The 17,960-nt window shown below is 45.4% G+C and overlaps 1 protein-coding gene across 1 annotated transcript; it reads left to right on the forward strand.

Annotated features, from left to right (window-relative positions):
- The first annotated feature begins 1,625 nt into the window (after positions 1 to 1,625).
- On the forward strand, positions 1,626 to 8,643 carry LOC542904 (26S proteasome regulatory subunit 6A homolog). Its single transcript, XM_044486795.1, has 10 exons — positions 1,626 to 1,913; positions 2,007 to 2,123; positions 3,590 to 3,697; positions 4,759 to 4,950; positions 5,096 to 5,287; positions 5,706 to 5,824; positions 6,329 to 6,416; positions 6,675 to 6,794; positions 6,901 to 7,041; positions 8,328 to 8,643. Exons 1-10 carry the CDS (start codon positions 1,764 to 1,766, stop codon positions 8,403 to 8,405), a joined length of 1,305 nt encoding a protein of 434 aa, XP_044342730.1. The 5' UTR covers positions 1,626 to 1,763; the 3' UTR covers positions 8,406 to 8,643.
- The last annotated feature ends 9,317 nt before the right edge of the window (positions 8,644 to 17,960 follow it).

Here is a 17,960-nt window from a genome sequence, read left to right on the forward strand (position 1 = left end):
CAAGAGGATGGCCATGGATGCTTAGATCACTTGACTGTATGCACTGGACATGGAAGAATTGTCCAGCAGGGTGGAAAGGGTGAAAGTGCAACTAATTCTCGGATGGTTTTGGTAATTAATAACAACATAATCACCATTGAACTAATGCCTACTCAAATAATATTTCAGAAAAGTTCAATCTAGGCATGGCAATGGGATGTGAACGTCGACCCCTCAAAATGCAAAGGACAAACATTGGCAAAAGCTCCAAGACTCTACATTATTTTGCTTAAGTGATCAAAGCTCACATTGAGTACATAGGAAAACCAGTACTATTAAAAGGGGATGCTCGGACCTCGCGGAGTTCCTCTAGACCAGGGCTACCCGACCTGGGCGACATCGTCACCTATTTCTGGCTTATCTTTGTTGCGATGTTCTGGACTCTATGAAGGACACATAATAAAATGGTGATTGAGCGGGTCTTTCCGCGGCAGGCATCTGACTCCTTCAAATTCCTTGCTTTTCCGCAACACTAGCACCCGCTCTCTAGGCAGCGCGACCGCGATCGACTTGGACTCATGCTGGATACGCTACTGGCCACAACGCATCGACTATCATCTTTGTAGGGCCGCTTAGCGGTAGCCACTAGGCGTTTTTTTCTTATTTATCTTGTGCTTATTTTGGGGCATGATTGTGCTATTGCTCCAACCATCGTTGATGATTTGAAGCTCGGACGTTCGTTGTATGATCCATTGCTTTATTTATAAAGCGGCGCGAAAGCCTATTTCGAGAGACATGATATTCATCAAATTCTCCAAACTCAGCAAGTATGAGGTGACTATGCGCATATCCTTTTGTTAGACATCTTATTCTTTTGCCGATGCATATATCTATTTCATCAAAGTGTAGGTGTTTTCCTATTCTCTGGTTGGTGATCGATGGTTGTTTCTGTTTTTTTGTTTGCATTTGAACAATCACAGTTGTTTAGATTAAGCATCTGCATAGGTACTGTGTGTAGTTGCAACCTCCAGCCATATGTGTCGACTGAATCTACTTCCTTTTCTTTGTTTTCAAATATAGGACAAAAGTAATGTTTAATTTTTTTGTTCAATCCACCATATTCTTTTGGGAATCAAGTTCCAGACACGTGGGTAGCTGATCGACAGTGGAGCTATGGGAGTGGTGGACATGCGACGAGGGAAGGAGAAAGAAGGAAGGACGAGGAAGGAGGGACAGGGGTGCCAAAGCCGAGAGAAAGGATCAAAGGAGGGAGACACCAAGGGAGGTGGCATGGGAGAATTAAGTGACGAATTTAGTGATCATTGTGATAAAAGACTGTCATGGTCCCTCTAATGATAAGTGGGTGGCTAAATTTTCCAAACATGGAATCACTTGATAAAAATATTGCTATGCACGATGAAACTATATCTATTGCTACTATTGATGATGATTACGATATTTCTATTATTTATTTATTTATTACCCTTGAAACCACAGGGGTGTACATTTCTATTATATAATCAGAAGTCGGGAATTGCAAAAAGGTTAGGGGGTGGTTAAGGATATACCAAAAAGCCACCACTCCGGGCCCCGGCTCACGGACCCAAAACATCCAACTGGGCTGCATTTCCTGCGGAAAGGCCCAAGGCCCAGGCCGACAACCTATACCTGAAGCTCAAGCCGAAGTCAGGGGAATCACCATCAACTCCTTCCCCAAGCCGCAACCTCCCACAAATCTCCGCCGGCCCTCCCCTTCCGACCCGCACAGGCCGCAGCAGAGCGCCATGTCGTCCTCCCCTACCCCCGCGCCAGACGCCGGCGCCGCCGCGATGGCCGTCGACGACTCGTCGGAGACCGACCAGCTCGACTCCATGTCCACGGAGGACATCGTCCGGGCCACCCGCCTCCTCGACAACGAGGTCCGCGTCCTCAAGGTACGGCCCCCCTCCCCCGAACCCTAGCAGCCGCTATCCCGTCCCATCGGTCCAGGGTCGCCTGATCTGGTTTGTCTGTTCGCGGGGGTGCAGGACGAGCTGCAGCGGAACAACCTGGAGCTCGAGAACGTCAAGGACAAGATCAAGGAGAACCAAGAGAAGATAAAGCTCAACAAGCAGCTGCCCTACCTCGTCGGCAACATCGTCGAGGTTCGTGCCTCACCTGCCCCGGGAATTTACCCGATCTGGATGTGGATGCGGAAATTATGGGTTTCTGTACCGAGTTCATTCATGCCGGATTCACGATTCCCCGATCCAGTATTAGTTCGTGCAAACCAGATTAGTAGCCCAGAGTAGCGTCTGACTTCACATGCTCTTGTTTTGAGCTTCACTGCGTGCTGATTGATGAGGGGCCAGTGACTGTATGCCCTAGTTTAGTTGCTGGAAATGTTTGACCTCACAGAAACGCATAGTTACACGCCAATTTGCCTGTGTAGGTCCTGCCTCACCTGGTGGTGGAGGTCCTACCTCACCTCATATCTGCTCTTAATGAACACGTTCAGATTACTACATGGACCAACCCAGATTATCCATTAGGCGATAGATATAGTACCTTGGCGTCGTCTAGACCGCGGCGTCAAGCTGCAGAGGTAGCTGCATCGTAATTGTACATGCCATAGTCTGACGGCGCGACGGCCGCGTGAATGATTTGATGATCAGTACTGATTATGATGCCCGCAGTATTGGAGCGGCGGCAGCGGCGGCCAAGCTGGCGCGGCATGCTGCCCTGGAGGCCCCAAAGCGGCGAGGTTGACCTATTAGCCTAGCGGGCGACGGGCGTCAGGGACCATGGGTTGAGGGAGACGAATCGGCAGTCCTGATCGTGAATGCGTGATGGATGGGAGCAGTGAACGGCGTGATTGATGGGCGTGGAGAATAAACCGGGGGTGGGGTTGGAAACTTGGGGCAATGGGGCTTTAGGGCCTCTTTGATTCGCGGGATTACAAAAACACAAGAATAGGAAAAACGTAGGATTGAAATGACATGTCCATTGGATTCCTATAGGATTTGAGTTTATTTGATTGTATCACAGGAAAAATAAAGGATTTCTTCCAAGAGGTTGGAGTGGATGCTACAATTCCTATGAAATGTAGTTCAAATGAATCCATAGGAAAAAATCCTATGGGCTTCAATCCTGCGAATCAAACGATCAACGCAGGAAAAATTCCGAAGGATTCTTACCCTTCAAAAATCCTATGAAAATCCTTTGAATCAAAGAGGCCCTTAGTTTTGGAAGAAAATCCCTGGTGGGAGGAGAATAAAATCAGTGGGGCACGTATGTGGTGGGTCTTGTATCGATTGACGGGCAACGAACGAACGACTACCGGACTGCACCTTTAGGAGTAGAGATTATCTAGGAGGAGGTAAATCAATTGCAACTGTATTGCTTGCTATGTGGTAGCTATCTGGAATCAGTTGGTGTGTATCAGTGCTGTTGTTCATTAGCTTCTGATAACTTATCTGGCAACGATAAACTGCTGCACTCATTTTTTCTTTTCCTTAAACTCAGAACTGATATTTTCAAGGTTATAGTCTGCCAGGTTGCTGATAAATATGTTGACTTCAGATGCATTTTTACTTGGAAATCTACTAATGTAATTTATCAACTGTTTCAGATATTGGAAATGAACCCTGAAGATGAGGCTGAAGAGGATGGCGCTAATATAGATCTGGACTCACAGAGGAAAGGAAAATGTGTTGTTCTTAAGACATCCACAAGACAGGTAAATAGACTTGCTCGAACTTGCTGTGGTGCTTATACATCTCTAGTATCCGTTAATACTTCTACTCCAACTGCATATGCATGAACTGTCATGGATGTAGCCCAGGCATGCCGGTGGTTGATGCCATAGGAATGTGTACTCACAGAGGAAAGATACTCCATGGTTGATTAGTTGTGTGTATTCAGTTTGACTCCGATTTTAGTGTTTCTGCCTATATTTGGGAGAGCTGAGTAGTACAACAGAAGTTAGTTAAGTGCTAGTGGTGTAGCTCAGCGCAGTTCAGGAGGTGGATAATTAGGAAAGTGATAAGATTATGAGTTCATTTGGTTTCAAGTTAGTACAAGCATCAAGTCTCACGGGCCTAGTTAAGTACGTAGTTTTGTACGAGAGCAGGTGTTGTAATCTTTGACACTATGGACCTTTTCCATCTAAACAAGCAGTAAGATTCTTAAGTAGATTTTAATTTTGATTGACAACTCTCCTATAGGCTATAAACACCAACATTTGTTATTTTAACTGAGTTTAGCATGTCAACCATGCCAAGTTCTCCTGGGAGTTGGTACCATGATACTCCCTCCGTTCCTAAATATTTGTCTTTTAGAGATTTCAAATGGACTACCACATACGGGTGCATATAGACATATTTTAGAGTGTAGATTCACTCATTTTGCTCCGTATGTAGTCACTTGTTGAAATATCTAGAAAGACAAATATTTAGGAACGGAGGGAGTACATCAATCACAGATAGCCGAATTTATTATGTCAGACATCACATCCTAGTACTTTGCAGCGTCAATATTCCTGTCGCTGCCTGTGTACAGCATTTTACCTGGTCAATTTATCTGTATCCATATTAACCCTTTCATTTATGAGCCTGGGCTATTTTAATTTAGATTTTTGGAACTTGACAAGGTTTATTTCCACATACCATTTGATGAATATCATATTCTCATTAGTTGGGCAATCTTAGCTGTTTTAGAGAATCAATTTACTTGTGTGCTGTAAAAAGTTGGGACGTGCTGCTCAAGGCTTCTCCGTTTATTTTCTATTCTTGATTGCAGACTATATTCCTTCCTGTGATCGGGCTAGTTGACCCTGATAACCTCAAGCCTGGTGATTTGGTTGGAGTCAACAAGGACAGCTACTTGATATTAGACACGCTACCTTCGGAGTATGACTCTCGAGTAAAGGCAATGGAGGTAGATGAAAAGCCTACGGAGGATTATAATGACATTGGTGGCCTTGAGAAAGAGGTATTTACTAGGATGATTACCAGGTTATCTTTCTGTAGGTAGTACAATGTTAAGTTTCTTACCTCAGAATATTTTTAGTTGATAGTTGTTCGCTTATATTTGCTCCCTCATGTTCTGATTTTGTATTGTCTAATTTCTAATGCAGATTCAGGAACTTGTTGAAGCTATAGTGTTGCCAATGACACACAAGGAGCAATTTCAGAAGTTGGGAATCCGTCCCCCGAAAGGAGTTCTCTTATATGGACCACCTGGGACGGGAAAGACGTTGATGGCTCGTGCATGTGCTGCACAAACCAATGCAACCTTTCTGAAACTTGCTGGTCCGCAGCTAGTCCAGGTAACTAACTTTGGATGTTCATTGAAAGCAGAATGTGCAATATCATGTTATTATTTGTTTCAATGAACTAGATGGTCATACTAATTGACTTATTCTAGGGCTAGCAGGCTTATTCTACCAATCATTGAACACTGCTTTGGCATGCTTTGCAGACTATGATCAGTTCTGTTAAGATGATTGTATCTTTCTTCACACTCAAGTGAACTTTGATTGTAATCCTTAACTGTGTAGTTGATAGTGATTAAGTATTCTTTAGCATCATTGGCTCAGGATATGACTTGAATATCGACTTGCATCTAAAATTGCTGGCTCCAACATAGAATGTCCATTTGCATCTGTAATATTCCCGGGTCCAGCATTTTTTAATTCTTCTGGGTATCTTTCAGTCAAATATTAACATTTTTGTGAATTGTTTCAGATGTTCATCGGTGACGGGGCAAAGCTTGTCCGAGATGCCTTTGAGCTGGCAAAGGAGAAGGCCCCCTGCATCATTTTTATTGATGAGATTGATGCAATTGGAACAAAGCGTTTTGACAGGTGCATTTTGCATTTTGTTTTGCATGCATCGCTTGTACACCAGGCGTTGTTATTTTTATAGTTTAGTCCAGTGTAAATGCTTGGTTTCTCGTTACCTATTGTGGTTGAAGTATGCCTCGTCATGTCGCTACTCTTGTTTTTAATTTGGCGAATTGTCTGATGAATGGACAATTATTGTATTAAGGTTGTATTAAAGTTGAGACACTTATTTTGGTATAATCTTTGTATGAAGAAAATCAGTTAGTGTCCCTGCAAGTCGAACACTCCTTAAACCTTCCATGTCATCATATGTAAAATAAGAGAAACTGTTCATGATTTTATACTTCCAGAGATAAATACATCTTAACTACTTTCAGCATATGCTGCACATATCATATGTGATGATGTTGTTAACCTATTAATGCAGGGTAAAGATATTGATTACTTGCAACTAGATCTGATATTTTTTACCGTGAAGTATATATTTGATATTGTTTGTATTTTCCTTTTTCTATTTGACTGCAGTGAAGTGAGTGGTGACAGAGAAGTGCAACGAACTATGTTGGAGTTGCTGAATCAGCTAGATGGATTTAGCAGTGATGAGAGGATAAAGGTCAGCATGTCCTAATATTTGTCTCTGTAATCTGAATGCACGCAAGCTCAACCTGTAAAGATAATTTGTTTTGTACTGATGGTTTGGCCTAACTAGTTTTGAAAACAGTAATTTGTTAAAATAGACATTTTTATTTGATTGATTAGTGAGTAGCCACAAATTCGCTTCAGTTGGTCATAATTTGAGAGATGATGAATACCTGATCAGATGTTTTATTCATTCTGTTTCCTTAACACATTGTTGTTATGTGACTTGCAGGTGATAGCTGCAACCAATCGTGCAGATATTCTCGATCCTGCTTTACTCCGTTCTGGTCGCCTGGACAGAAAGATTGAGTTCCCTCATCCGACGGAAGAAGCAAGAGCTCGGATTTTGCAAGTATGTCTCTTGCAATTTGTTAGAGGCTGATAACTCTTATTGCGTTAATTGCTTACCTTTTGGTTTTGTGTGCTCAAAGAAGTTTCTTCTGTGTTCTATCTTGTAGATTCACTCAAGAAAGATGAACGTACATCCTGATGTCAACTTTGAGGAGCTGGCTCGTTCAACTGATGATTTCAACGGTGCACAGCTGAAGGCTGTTTGTGTGGAAGCTGGCATGCTTGCTCTACGCAGGGACGCTACAGAGGTTTGTGCTGACTCTTATTCTTTTGCCACATTTGTGCCTTTATGGAAGTATCAGTTTGTTGGTAGATAATGGAAGTTGATAAACGCAGATAAAATCGATTAGGATGTTAGATCAGAAAATGAAATTATAAATAAATCAACATTAGGTCTATTGTATGTTCAGCATGAACTGAACAGCCTGAAGTTTCTTTCCTACTTCTAAAGATTTGAGTTGGTGGTGAGTTCACTCAGCTCAACTTCTTACCCTTAATTGCGGGTCCTACTACACAGCAGATGAAATAAAAAATCTATTGACTGATGTTGAACCTGGTAGTCTCCTGTGCATGGATAGCAACCTGGTACGCTCAGTTTTTTTTAGAGAGAAAAATATACATCTCTTCCTCAGGACTTCCTGTTACGCCGCCGCTATTGCCCAATCCCCCATCATCCCCTGACAGTCCTCGTTCTCCTGCCGCCTCTACGCTCCAATTGCTGTCCACCGGCGTTCGTTTTTTTAATCCTCGCCTCTCCTGACGCTGCAACCCATAGCTTGCTACGAGGAGAGTGGTAACTGTGGGACATGCTAGCCACCAGACTGCTCTGCTGCAGCTACTGGAGCTCGGCGCTGGTGGGTTCTAGACCGATGTGAGGATATGCGTGGGCAACGGGTTTGGGGCTGGGGATTTCTGCTGGTGCTGGGCGTAGAAGTTGTATTCGGGAGAGAGCCATTGGGTATTGGGAAATTGAAAGATTTTGACGTCAAATCTTTTTAGACTGTTCAGGTTCAATCATCAAGTATATACTTCCTCCGTCCCTAAATAGGAGTATTTGTCTTTTTAGAGATTTCAAATGGACTATCATATACGGATGTATATAGACATATTTTAGAGTGTAGATTCACTCATTTTGCTCCGTATCTAGTCACTTGTTGAAATGTCTAGAGAGACAAATGTTTAGGAACGGAGCGAGTATAAAACTGAGAAGATACCGATATTTTGTCGCAACACTTTTGTAAAATATACTATGAGCTTCCAATAAATGTCTCTATTCATTATTTGGTTGTTCCGTGGCAACGCACGGGCACTGATCTAATAATACATTTTACAATAGAGAATCACAGTGGAATATAAATACAGTATAAAAGATGCACTTTGATATCTTGAAGCATTTTTGTGTCTTGGTAGCTCGTACCATCAATTTTTTTGATTTGACTGCCTGAAGTGACTTGCCTCATGAAGCATGTTAACTGTATTCAGAAACAAGGGATAATGTACTGCTGCGCTCAACCCTATCTTTTTGCATATGCAGGTGATCCATGAAGATTTCAACGAAGGCATTATCCAAGTGCAAGCAAAGAAGAAGTCCAGCTTGAATTATTACGCTTAGTTTCCCTTGAGTAATCAGAACGCTTGGTCCTGTGATGACCGCTGTTTGTAACACTCGGCTACCGTTTTTATTTGGAATATAGTTTAATTCTCGAATCCTTGTGATTGTGTGAAGCACTCTTGCTTTGTGCCTGTACCCAAAGAGATTATTTCTAGCCAATTGCTCTGTGCCGAAAATGTTTACGGCTTGTTCAGGATGCATTAGCTATATTCCAAATAAAAATGGTAGGTTGGTGCCAGATTGATGTCCCGAGGGACTCACCACTTACTTTTGCTTTTCTATTAGTGTGTCCATGGGCATCATCACCTCACCCTTTCCTGCCATGAAACGATGAGGGGAGGAAGAAACAAACATGGCAAAATTTGGACCTAATAATAACCAATTGTTTTACGGCTGCTTGCGCCCTGTTTTTTCTGAACATGGGATATTTCCAAGTTATCATTTCAATCGAGCGGGGAGGGTGAAGGCGATGGTCCCTGACGGACGGAGCTGCTGTTGCTGCTTGGTATTTTGGGTTGGAACCTACTACCGCTACCACCACCACCACCACCAGCTCCTAGCCTAGCAAAATATGGAGCCCGGCCGGGCACTGTTTGAGGCCGGCTGATCTGTGATTGGGGTTTTCATCCCCTTCCGCGAGACGGCTTCTTTTTCTACTCTGTCCGTCCCAAAATTCTTGTCTTATACTTATTTGTCTAAACACGGATGTATCTAATACTAAAACGTGACATGATACATCCGTATTTAGACCCTCAAAACCATGTTCGTCTTCTCTTCCATTTTTTTACTTGCTGGTTTGCATTACGGAATTAACCGTCCTCCCAGGTTTTCCCCTGAAAAATACACCATGCTACCAGAATTGCTTGTACACATACGCGGAGGCATGCACAAACAAAAGGAAGGTACGGGCAGACGGCATGGAATACGAACGTCGAGCGCAGGAGATTTATGATTGGCCTGGCCGTGAGATTTGTTCAACAAACGTGCTCCTCAAAACATAAATACGTACTAATACTACTGTACGGTGTACACTAATTAATGACAGCATTGAACCGCTGAGCTCAGTAGTGTAGTGGACGCCTCACACCGGGCCCATTCGCTACTGCTGTTGTTGCTCCTACCATAGTACTCCCGTAAAGAAATATAAGAGCGTTTAGATCGTTTACGGAGGGAGTAGAACACAATTCAGATTCTTCTGTTATCCATATTGGAGCAAAAAAACAGCACCGCAAAGAAAGACCCAACATGCACATCCCGACGGCACGCCAACTGTTGTCGCGACAGGAGTTCTGCGTCGTTTTGTGAAACGGGAGAGTCGTATCCACGCGTGCAGCTTGGAAGTCATCTACAACCAAGAAATGTGGGCGACGTTGATCTAGAAGGACCAACCGTGTAACACCCCGAATGTAATTTACCTTATATGTATCCCAACTCTTGCCGTTTCCGGCGCTAAGTTATTTTATTTTCCTCGGGTTTGGGTTTTGTCTCCGTGTGTTGTTGCCTTTGTCATGCATCTCTTATCATGTCATCATGTGCATTGCATTTGCATACGTGTTCGTCTCATGCATCCGAGCATTTTCCCCGTTGTCCGTTTTGCATTCCGGCACTCCTATCTCCTCCGGTGCCCCTTTCTACCTCTTTTCGTGTGTGGGGGTTAAACATTTCTGGATTGGACCGAGACTTGTCATGCGGCCTTGGTTTACTACCGGTAGACCGTCTGTCAAGTTTCGTGTCATTTGGACTTCGTTTGATACTCCAACGGTTAACCGAGGGACCGAAAATGCCTCGTTTGTGTTGCAGCCCAACACCCTTCCAATTTGGCCCAAAACCGTACCTCATTTGGAGTCTCCTAGCTCCTCCTACCTCTATATATAGACCCCTCATTCCAAATCCCGGGACTCTTCTTTCCCTAACCCTAAAATTCCTCGCGCCGCCGCCGGACAAAGTCGCCGCCGCCCCTCGCGCCCATTCACACGCTGCCACGTGGCACCGCAGCGGCCGCAGCCGGCCCCCCGGCCCAAAGCGGCGCGCCGCCCGCGCCCCTCGCGCGCTGCCCGCACTCCGCCCGGCGCCGCCCTTCGCCGCCATCGCCGGCCGCCGCCCTCCGCCGACGCTGGCAAGCTCCACTGTCCGCCGCGCTGCTCCGGCCTCTCCTTCCTCCACCGCGTCCCTGTTCCGGCGAGCCACTCCGGCGACCTCGACGATTCTGGCCATCCTCGGGTTCCGCGCAGCTACAGGAACCCTAGATTTGAGATCTGGATCGGGTTGACTTTTGCCTCCGCTTTAGTATTTTTATCATTTTTCCGCATGCCGTAACTCCGCATCCATAGCTCCAATTTGCGCGTGTAGCATATCAAAATGTTCGTCTCAGAGAGTACATCATTTCATCTCATTGCATCATTTCCTTTTGAGCTCATCTTGATGCCCGAAATGCTGTTGGAAGAGGGCTATGTGGTTAAATTGTCAGATCTGTTTCATCAAATAGATATTTGTCATTTTTGCCATGATTAATGTGTGCATGATATGCTCCTGAGCTCTACATGTGTTTTTTTATATGCCATACCATCTTTTCAGAGGTGCTTACCATGTATTTTTGTGATATGTGTAGTGACTAGTACAAGCTTGCAAAGTAGTGCAATCGGTAATGCTGATTTCAGGGACTTAGAATTTCTCTAAGTCCTTGTCCTGATTTTGTCATTATGCCATATGTTCATGTCGTTTCCTAGTGATCCGTGCCTCTTTTAAGGATGATCAGTAAGGATGATTTGTTAACATTGTGGTGCTCTATCCATCCATGTCTTTGTTTGCATTTATGAAGCACCCTAGATTGAGTCAATCGAGCTCTACTTTTGCTATTTCGTGAATCCTGGCAGATTGTTGACTTGTTAGCGATTTTGCCGAGGATGTTGCTATTGATCCGTGCATGCTATGTTGTTTTTCTTGCTATATCTAGCTTCTATGCCATGTATTCTTGATGGGTGTATACTTAGTTTGTCATGAAATGCTCAGTAGTGAGTGCATCGAGCTCGTAAACATGCCTACTCGTTAACAGATTTGCATGCTCCAGTCTGTAATCTAATTATGTTTTTGTCATGTTCACATGCTTGCAATTGTATTTTCTGATCCCTTTTGGCTCAAGGTCACTATGGGACTTCTGTTAAATGCTTTGAGTAGCTTCATGTCATGCCTTGCTTTGGCATGTTAAGTTCCTGTAGCATATAGTTTTCATGCTCCAAAGTGTGCTACCTGATGTTAAATTCCAGACTTGTGTTAATTTCACTAAGTCTGAAACCTGTTATCATTTGCACTTTTGCCATGCTTGTTTGAACCTGTTAATGGATGAATTAACCGTAGCTCAGTGTTCATCTTTTGTCAAGCATCATGAGTGGATCCCTGCCATGTATTTTGTTGTCATGTTTGAGTGCTGTAGCATATTTATCTTGATGCATTTAGATGGCTACTTGCTGATTATCACAGACCGGTGCCATATTTGTTTTGCTTGCCATTTCCAAACCGTGCATCCGATTCTGGTGATCTTTATATCGATTTCAACCGAAATCACCTCACCTTTCCAGTGGCACTCTTGGATTTCCAAGTTGAGGCCAGGTTCAATCATTCCTTATCAAATCTTGCATATGCATCACATACCGCATCCCGCATAGCATACCATGGTTGCATCATATTTGTTTGAGCATTGCACGTGGTTGATTGTGTTCCTTTTGCTTGGTTGTCTTGTTTGGGTAGAGCCGGGAGACGAGTTCATGAACGAGGAGCCCGTTGAGTTTTCTTACGAGGATCAAGTCAACTCTGACAACTTTGCAGGCAAGATGATCATACCCTCGAAATCACTTCTATCTTTGCTTGCTAGATGCTCGCTCTTTTGCTATGCCTATGCTACGATACCTACCACTTCCTTATCATGCCTCCCATATTGCCATGTCAAATCCCTAACCCACCATGTCCTAGCAAACCGTTGATTGGCTAAGTTACCGCTTTGCTCAGCCCCTCTTATAGCGTTGCTAGTTGCAGGTGAAGATTGGAGATCGTTCCTTGTTGGAACATTGTTTATTGTTGGGATATCACCATATTATCTTGTTTATCTTAATGCACCTATATACTTGGTAAAGGCTGGAAGGCTCGGCCTTTTGCCTAGTGTTTTGTTCCACTCTTGCCGCCCTAGTTTCCGTCATATCGGTGTTATGTTCCCGGATTTTGCGTTCCTTACGCGGTTGGGTGATAGTGGGAACCCCTTGACAGTTCGCCTTGAATAAAACTCCTCCAGCAATGCCCAACCTTGGTTTTACCATTTGCCACCTAGCCTCTTTCTCCCTTGGGTTTCCGGAGCCCGAGGGTCATCTTTATTTAAACCCCCCTGGGCCAGTGCTCCTCTGAGTGTTGGTCCGACCGAGTAGACTGCGGGGCCACCTCAGGGCAACTTGAGGGTTGGTTTTACTCGTAGGATGTCTCATCTGAGTGTGCCCTGAGAACGAGATATATGCAGCACCTATCGGGATTTGTAGGCACATTCGGGCGGTGTTGCTGGACTTGTTTTACCATTGTCAAGGGTGTCTTGTAAAACCGAGATGCCGAGTCTGATCGGAATGTCTCGGAAGAAGGAATATCCTTCGTTGACCATGAGAGCTTGTGATGGGCTAAGTTGGGACTCCCCTGCAGGGATTTGAACTTTCGAAAGCCGTGCCCGCTGTTATGGGCAGATGGAAATTTGTTAATGTCCGGTTGTAGATAACATGAAACTTAACTTATTTAAAATGAATCTACCGCGTGTGTAACCGTGATGGTCTCTTCTCGGCGGAGTTCGAAAAGTGAACACGGTGTTGGAGTAATGCTTGACGTAGGTTGTTATAGGATCACTTCTTGATCATAGTTCTTCGTTCGTGCTTTGCCTTCTCTTCTCGCTCTCTTTTATGAACAGGTTAGCCTTTACCTTGCCTTACCTATAAGCTTAAATAGTCTTGGTCGCGAGGATGCGAGATTGCCGAGTCCCCGTGACTCATAGTTTACTTCCAAAACCAGATGCAGGGACCGATGATACCATTCCAGATGATGCGCTTGAGCTCAAGTGGGAGTTCGATGAAGACTCTCATCGTTACTATGTGTCTTTCCCAGATGATCAGTAGTGGTGCCCAGTTGGGGCGATCGGGGACCATGTCGCTTGTTGGGGTTGATCTTTTATTTTGGTACCGTAGTCAGACCATGAGTGTATTGGATGATTGTAATGTTATTCATGTATTTGTGTGATGAGTGTAAGCCAACTATGTATCTTTTCCCCTATTATCTATTTACATGGGTTGTTGTGAAGATTACCTTACTTGCGACATTGCTTTCAATGCGGTTATGCCTCTAAGTCGTGCTTCGACACGTAGGAGATATAGCCGCATCGAGGGCGTTACAAACCGGTCGAGAATTTGGAACGATGGATGAAGGCTATCGCAAAACTGCACGGATCCGGATGCGCAGATCCATGAGACACAAGCTCACGAGCTGTCCCCGTGGAACCACCAAAAGCATCGATGGCTGGCCATGTAAGAGGTGCCGCCGGAGAACCAAACTACCAACACATCTCCTTGACCTTCCCAAACGAAGGCACTGACGACCAAACCCTAAACTCGTCAATCTAAAGAGCCAAGGAGAACATGAGGTTACCGTCTCATCGACATCATCAGGAGTACCACGGCTGCAGATATATTGTAGGAACAACTCTAGCTGACCCCGCATCCGCCCCTGACCCGCAAAATAACCGCCAAAATGCGGGTACGAGCCGGAAAGCCTGCCCGACCAGACCCCGTATCCCGCCCCGGCCCGCAAAAATTTTTGGGGGCGCGGAAAATTCCCGACCCCAACCCGGGAAAACGCAGGTTTCCCCCTCGCGGCTGCGGTGCCCTGCATCACAGAGAAGCAGTTGGCGGGAGGGATATTTCAGCCCCGCGCTCTTTTCCCTCTCTTTCCACTGCCGCCCGCCGCTGGCGATTCCGGCCATATATGCGGGCGGAATCGCTCCGCGGGGCCGCCCCACACCCTCCCGCGCCGAGCCGCTGCACCGCCCCTCCGGATCCGGCAAGAAGAGCCGCCCCCCGTCGCTGCCGCCGCTGGGGATCGACCACCGCCGAGCGCACCCCCCTTGTCGCCGCCTGGGATTACTCGCCACCGGTTAGTCCCTTCTTTGTGATTTTTGCGAGCTGTGTAGTAGATTGACGCGCTGGTGTGCGTGTAGATGGAGTTGATCCTATGCGAGAAGTTCTTGCTATCCGATTCGTCCGATTCGGACGACTCGGATGTGGAGACCATGCTTGCGACCTTTCGGCAGCAAACATTAGTTATGGCGCTTGCCGTGAAGGAGCATGAAGACGAGTACCGGAAGAGGAGGCGAGGATCTACTGTCGGGCGTCTGTGCATTACTCGGAATCGCCATCTTGGGAATGAGATGTTGATGCAAGATTATTTTGCGGAGAATCCTACATATCATGCACACCTCTTCGGCAGAAGGTACCGAATGCGCCGATCCCTCTTTGTGAAACTTGTTGAAGCTTGCGAGGTAAATTGCCGGTATTTTACTCAAAGAAGGAATGCCGCGGGCTTAAAGGGATTTAGTGCATATCAAAAAATCTCCTCAGCTATGCGGGTGATTGCATATGGCGTTCCGGCTGACTATGCCGATGAGTATCTTCGCATTGGTGAAGATAGCACAATTGAGTCTGTGCGTAGATTTGCGAAAGTGATCGTCCGTGTCTTTGGTACCGAGTATCTTCGGGCACCAAATGAAGACGGCACAAAGAAATTGATGGCAACTAATGAGAGGAGAGGTTGGCCTGGCATGCTAGGTAGCATTGATTGTATGCATTGAAATTGGAAAAATTGCACAAGGCTTGGCAAGGAATGTATTGTGGCAAGTCTTGTGATGCAACAATTGTGCTAGAGGCCGTAGCATCCGAGGATTTATGGATTTGGCATTGCTTTTTTGGTATGCCCGGCACTCTCAATGATATCAATGTGTTGCAATGCTCTCATTTGTTTGCTAGGCTTGCTAGTGGTGATGCTCCTGCTTGCAACTACACTATCAATGGGCATGAATACACAAAGGGGTACTATTTTGCAGATGGTATATACCCTCCTTGGTGCACATTTGTCAAGAGCATCAAAGAACCCAAAACAAAAAAACAATGTGAATTTGCAAGGGTGCAAGAGGCAGCCCGAAAAGGCATTGAAAGAGCATTCGATGTTTTGCAATCTAGGTTTGCCATTATCCGTGGTCCTGCTCGCTTTTTGGAATAAGAAAACTTCGAAGAACATCATGATTTGTTGTGTTATCCCGCACAATATGATTCTTGAAGATGAGAGAGGAATGAACTTAGAATTCTTTTACGATAATGTGGGTAGCCGTGTCAAACCAGTTAGAGACCCAAACCGCATTAGAGCTTTTCTTCAGACATACAAGAAGATTGACAATGTAGACACACACTTTCAACTTCAGAAAAATCTCATTGAGCACCATTGGCAAAGGGCTGGACAGTGACTAATTTTTGTATTCATTTGTATTTGTATTCATGACAAGTTTTGTATTTCATTATTTAAGTTTGCTACGGTGAATTGAATAATTATTTGTAATGCGGATGATTATTATTTTTTGTTTGATTTGAACAATTCAGTTTGTTTTCGATTGTTGAATTATGTTGGATTTGATATTTGCGGGCTGATGATATGCGGGGATGCAGCGGCGCAAAGAGCAGAACCCGCATAGCCGACCCGTAAAAAAGTATATTCGCGTTTACGGATCTGTTTAGGGGGTCTGCATCTGTGTCAACCCGCGTCGTCCCGCGAAAACTGTTTTGCGCGAACTGCAAACGAGTTTTGCGGGCCGGCGGAATGCGGGGTCTGCTAGAGTTGCTCTAAAAACATAACGTGACGCAAGGAAAAAAACTGTAATAAGGTGGATAAGGTTTCTCTTACCCGAATAGTCCACATATCGTTATGAAGATCTCTTGTCTTGACCCTTAAAAAAATGTTGTAAATAGATGTAAAAAATCTACATTCTTCTAATAAAAGGCATTGCTCCTGCCAGTTACTTCAAAAAACTCAAGATATCCTACTGTTGAGTGCCATCAAGTTGGAATTTATGGCAGCTAAAAAAAATGCAATTTATGGAAGTGCCAATCAAGACAAAATCAGCTCCCTTAAAGGCAATAAACCCCACTTATCAGCCCAAGTACATTTCTTCCTCTTATGCTTAAAAAATATCCTAGAAGGGCCATCCTCTTCCCCACCATCGCTGGAGGATGCTGGCAACCAAAGCCTGCTTGGCCGACGGCGGTGGCGGGGATGCCTTCTCGCGTTGAGATCTCTCGCCCGGGTAGCACTCCGACCAACGTGGCGCGGCGGCCCTGGACGACGCGGCTTAGGCGGGGAGCATGGGAGCCGGGGTGGCGGCCCCGGATGCTGGTGTGGTGCTGCCGAGGTGGCCGCATGGGCGGCGCTGGGCAGTCTCGCAGTGGCGGCGAGGTCCTACGATGGCGGTGTGGAGGTGCAACCTCGCATTGGCAGCGCGGTGGCGGCCTGGCCCTAGTGTTCTTCTCGGGTTAATTCATCGATCTTCCTGATATCAATCCTCATCGATCTGGCTGCCGACAAGTTTCAGAATTTTCCGTCGGAGATCTAATTGGATTGGTGAAATGCCCCTGGATTTCTAGATCAGAGGGGTTCCGGTCGTGTGCACGTCCATACATTCGTCCGTTGGCTTCAAGAGGGCGCGGCGTGAAGCTTCGCTTTATGTCTATACCACGGGACATGTCTTCCTCTAGATTTTCGTGTTAAGGACAAAGATGGGGAGTGTCATGGTGGCTGAGATTGGAGGACATGAAGAGGGGGCAGAGAGGTGTCTTGGATGCGATGAGGTTGCTTCATAGGCTGTTGTTTGAGCATGGCATGCGGGGCGGTGTTCCTGTCCATCTCCGACACATGATCATGTGAGTCTGGTGTTTCCTGATTTGCAGTAGCGGCCTTGGAAGTGGGGGTGGCACCACTGGAGGACTTCATGTTGGTGGTACTCCTTGAGTACCAGGTCTCGATTCTCAGGGTGAAAGTCCAAGGGCTTGACCTCGCTGGTTGTACCTCGCAATGGCCTTGTCAAAGACATTGTTTTGAGAACTCGAACTATCTTCAGGGTAAAAACCCAAGAACAGTTGATCGGGCAACGACAGTGTTGCACTGTTTCTTTGTTGAAGGCGTCACTTTTGAAGAACCTCGTATATAGTCCGGGTGTTGTCTTTGGTGATGATCTGTGTGTTGTTGTTTGGAGTTACCACAGTGGCGGTTTTTTTTATTTACTTGTTCTTTTTCTTTTTCTTTTAGAAGGCTGCGTCCATCATTAATATCTTTTTTTTTGAGCGTCAGTACAGACACAAGCGCTCATATACACGCGCATACACTCACCCCTATAAACGCGCACACACACACACCCTACCCCTATGAGCACCTCCGAAAGACTGAGCCGGCACATCATCTTGAGATTTACGAAGTCACCGTAGGCGCCTTGTCGTCGAC

Source organism: Triticum aestivum, chromosome 3A, assembly GCF_018294505.1.
Source record: "Triticum aestivum cultivar Chinese Spring chromosome 3A, IWGSC CS RefSeq v2.1, whole genome shotgun sequence".
In the NCBI taxonomy this organism is placed as follows: Eukaryota; Viridiplantae; Streptophyta; class Magnoliopsida; order Poales; family Poaceae; genus Triticum; species Triticum aestivum.

Bases quoted from the DNA above. Each gene is read 5' to 3' on its own strand.
- LOC542904 (XM_044486795.1), top strand. From the start codon at position 1,764: ATGTCGTCCTCCCCTACCCCCGCGCCAGACGCCGGCGCCGCCGCGATG. The intron at 2,124-3,589 runs GTTCGTGCCTCA...CAACTGTTTCAG, and splicing joins TCGTCGGCAACATCGTCGAG to ATATTGGAAATGAACCCTGA. The intron at 6,417-6,674 runs GTCAGCATGTCC...TGTGACTTGCAG, and splicing joins GCAGTGATGAGAGGATAAAG to GTGATAGCTGCAACCAATCG.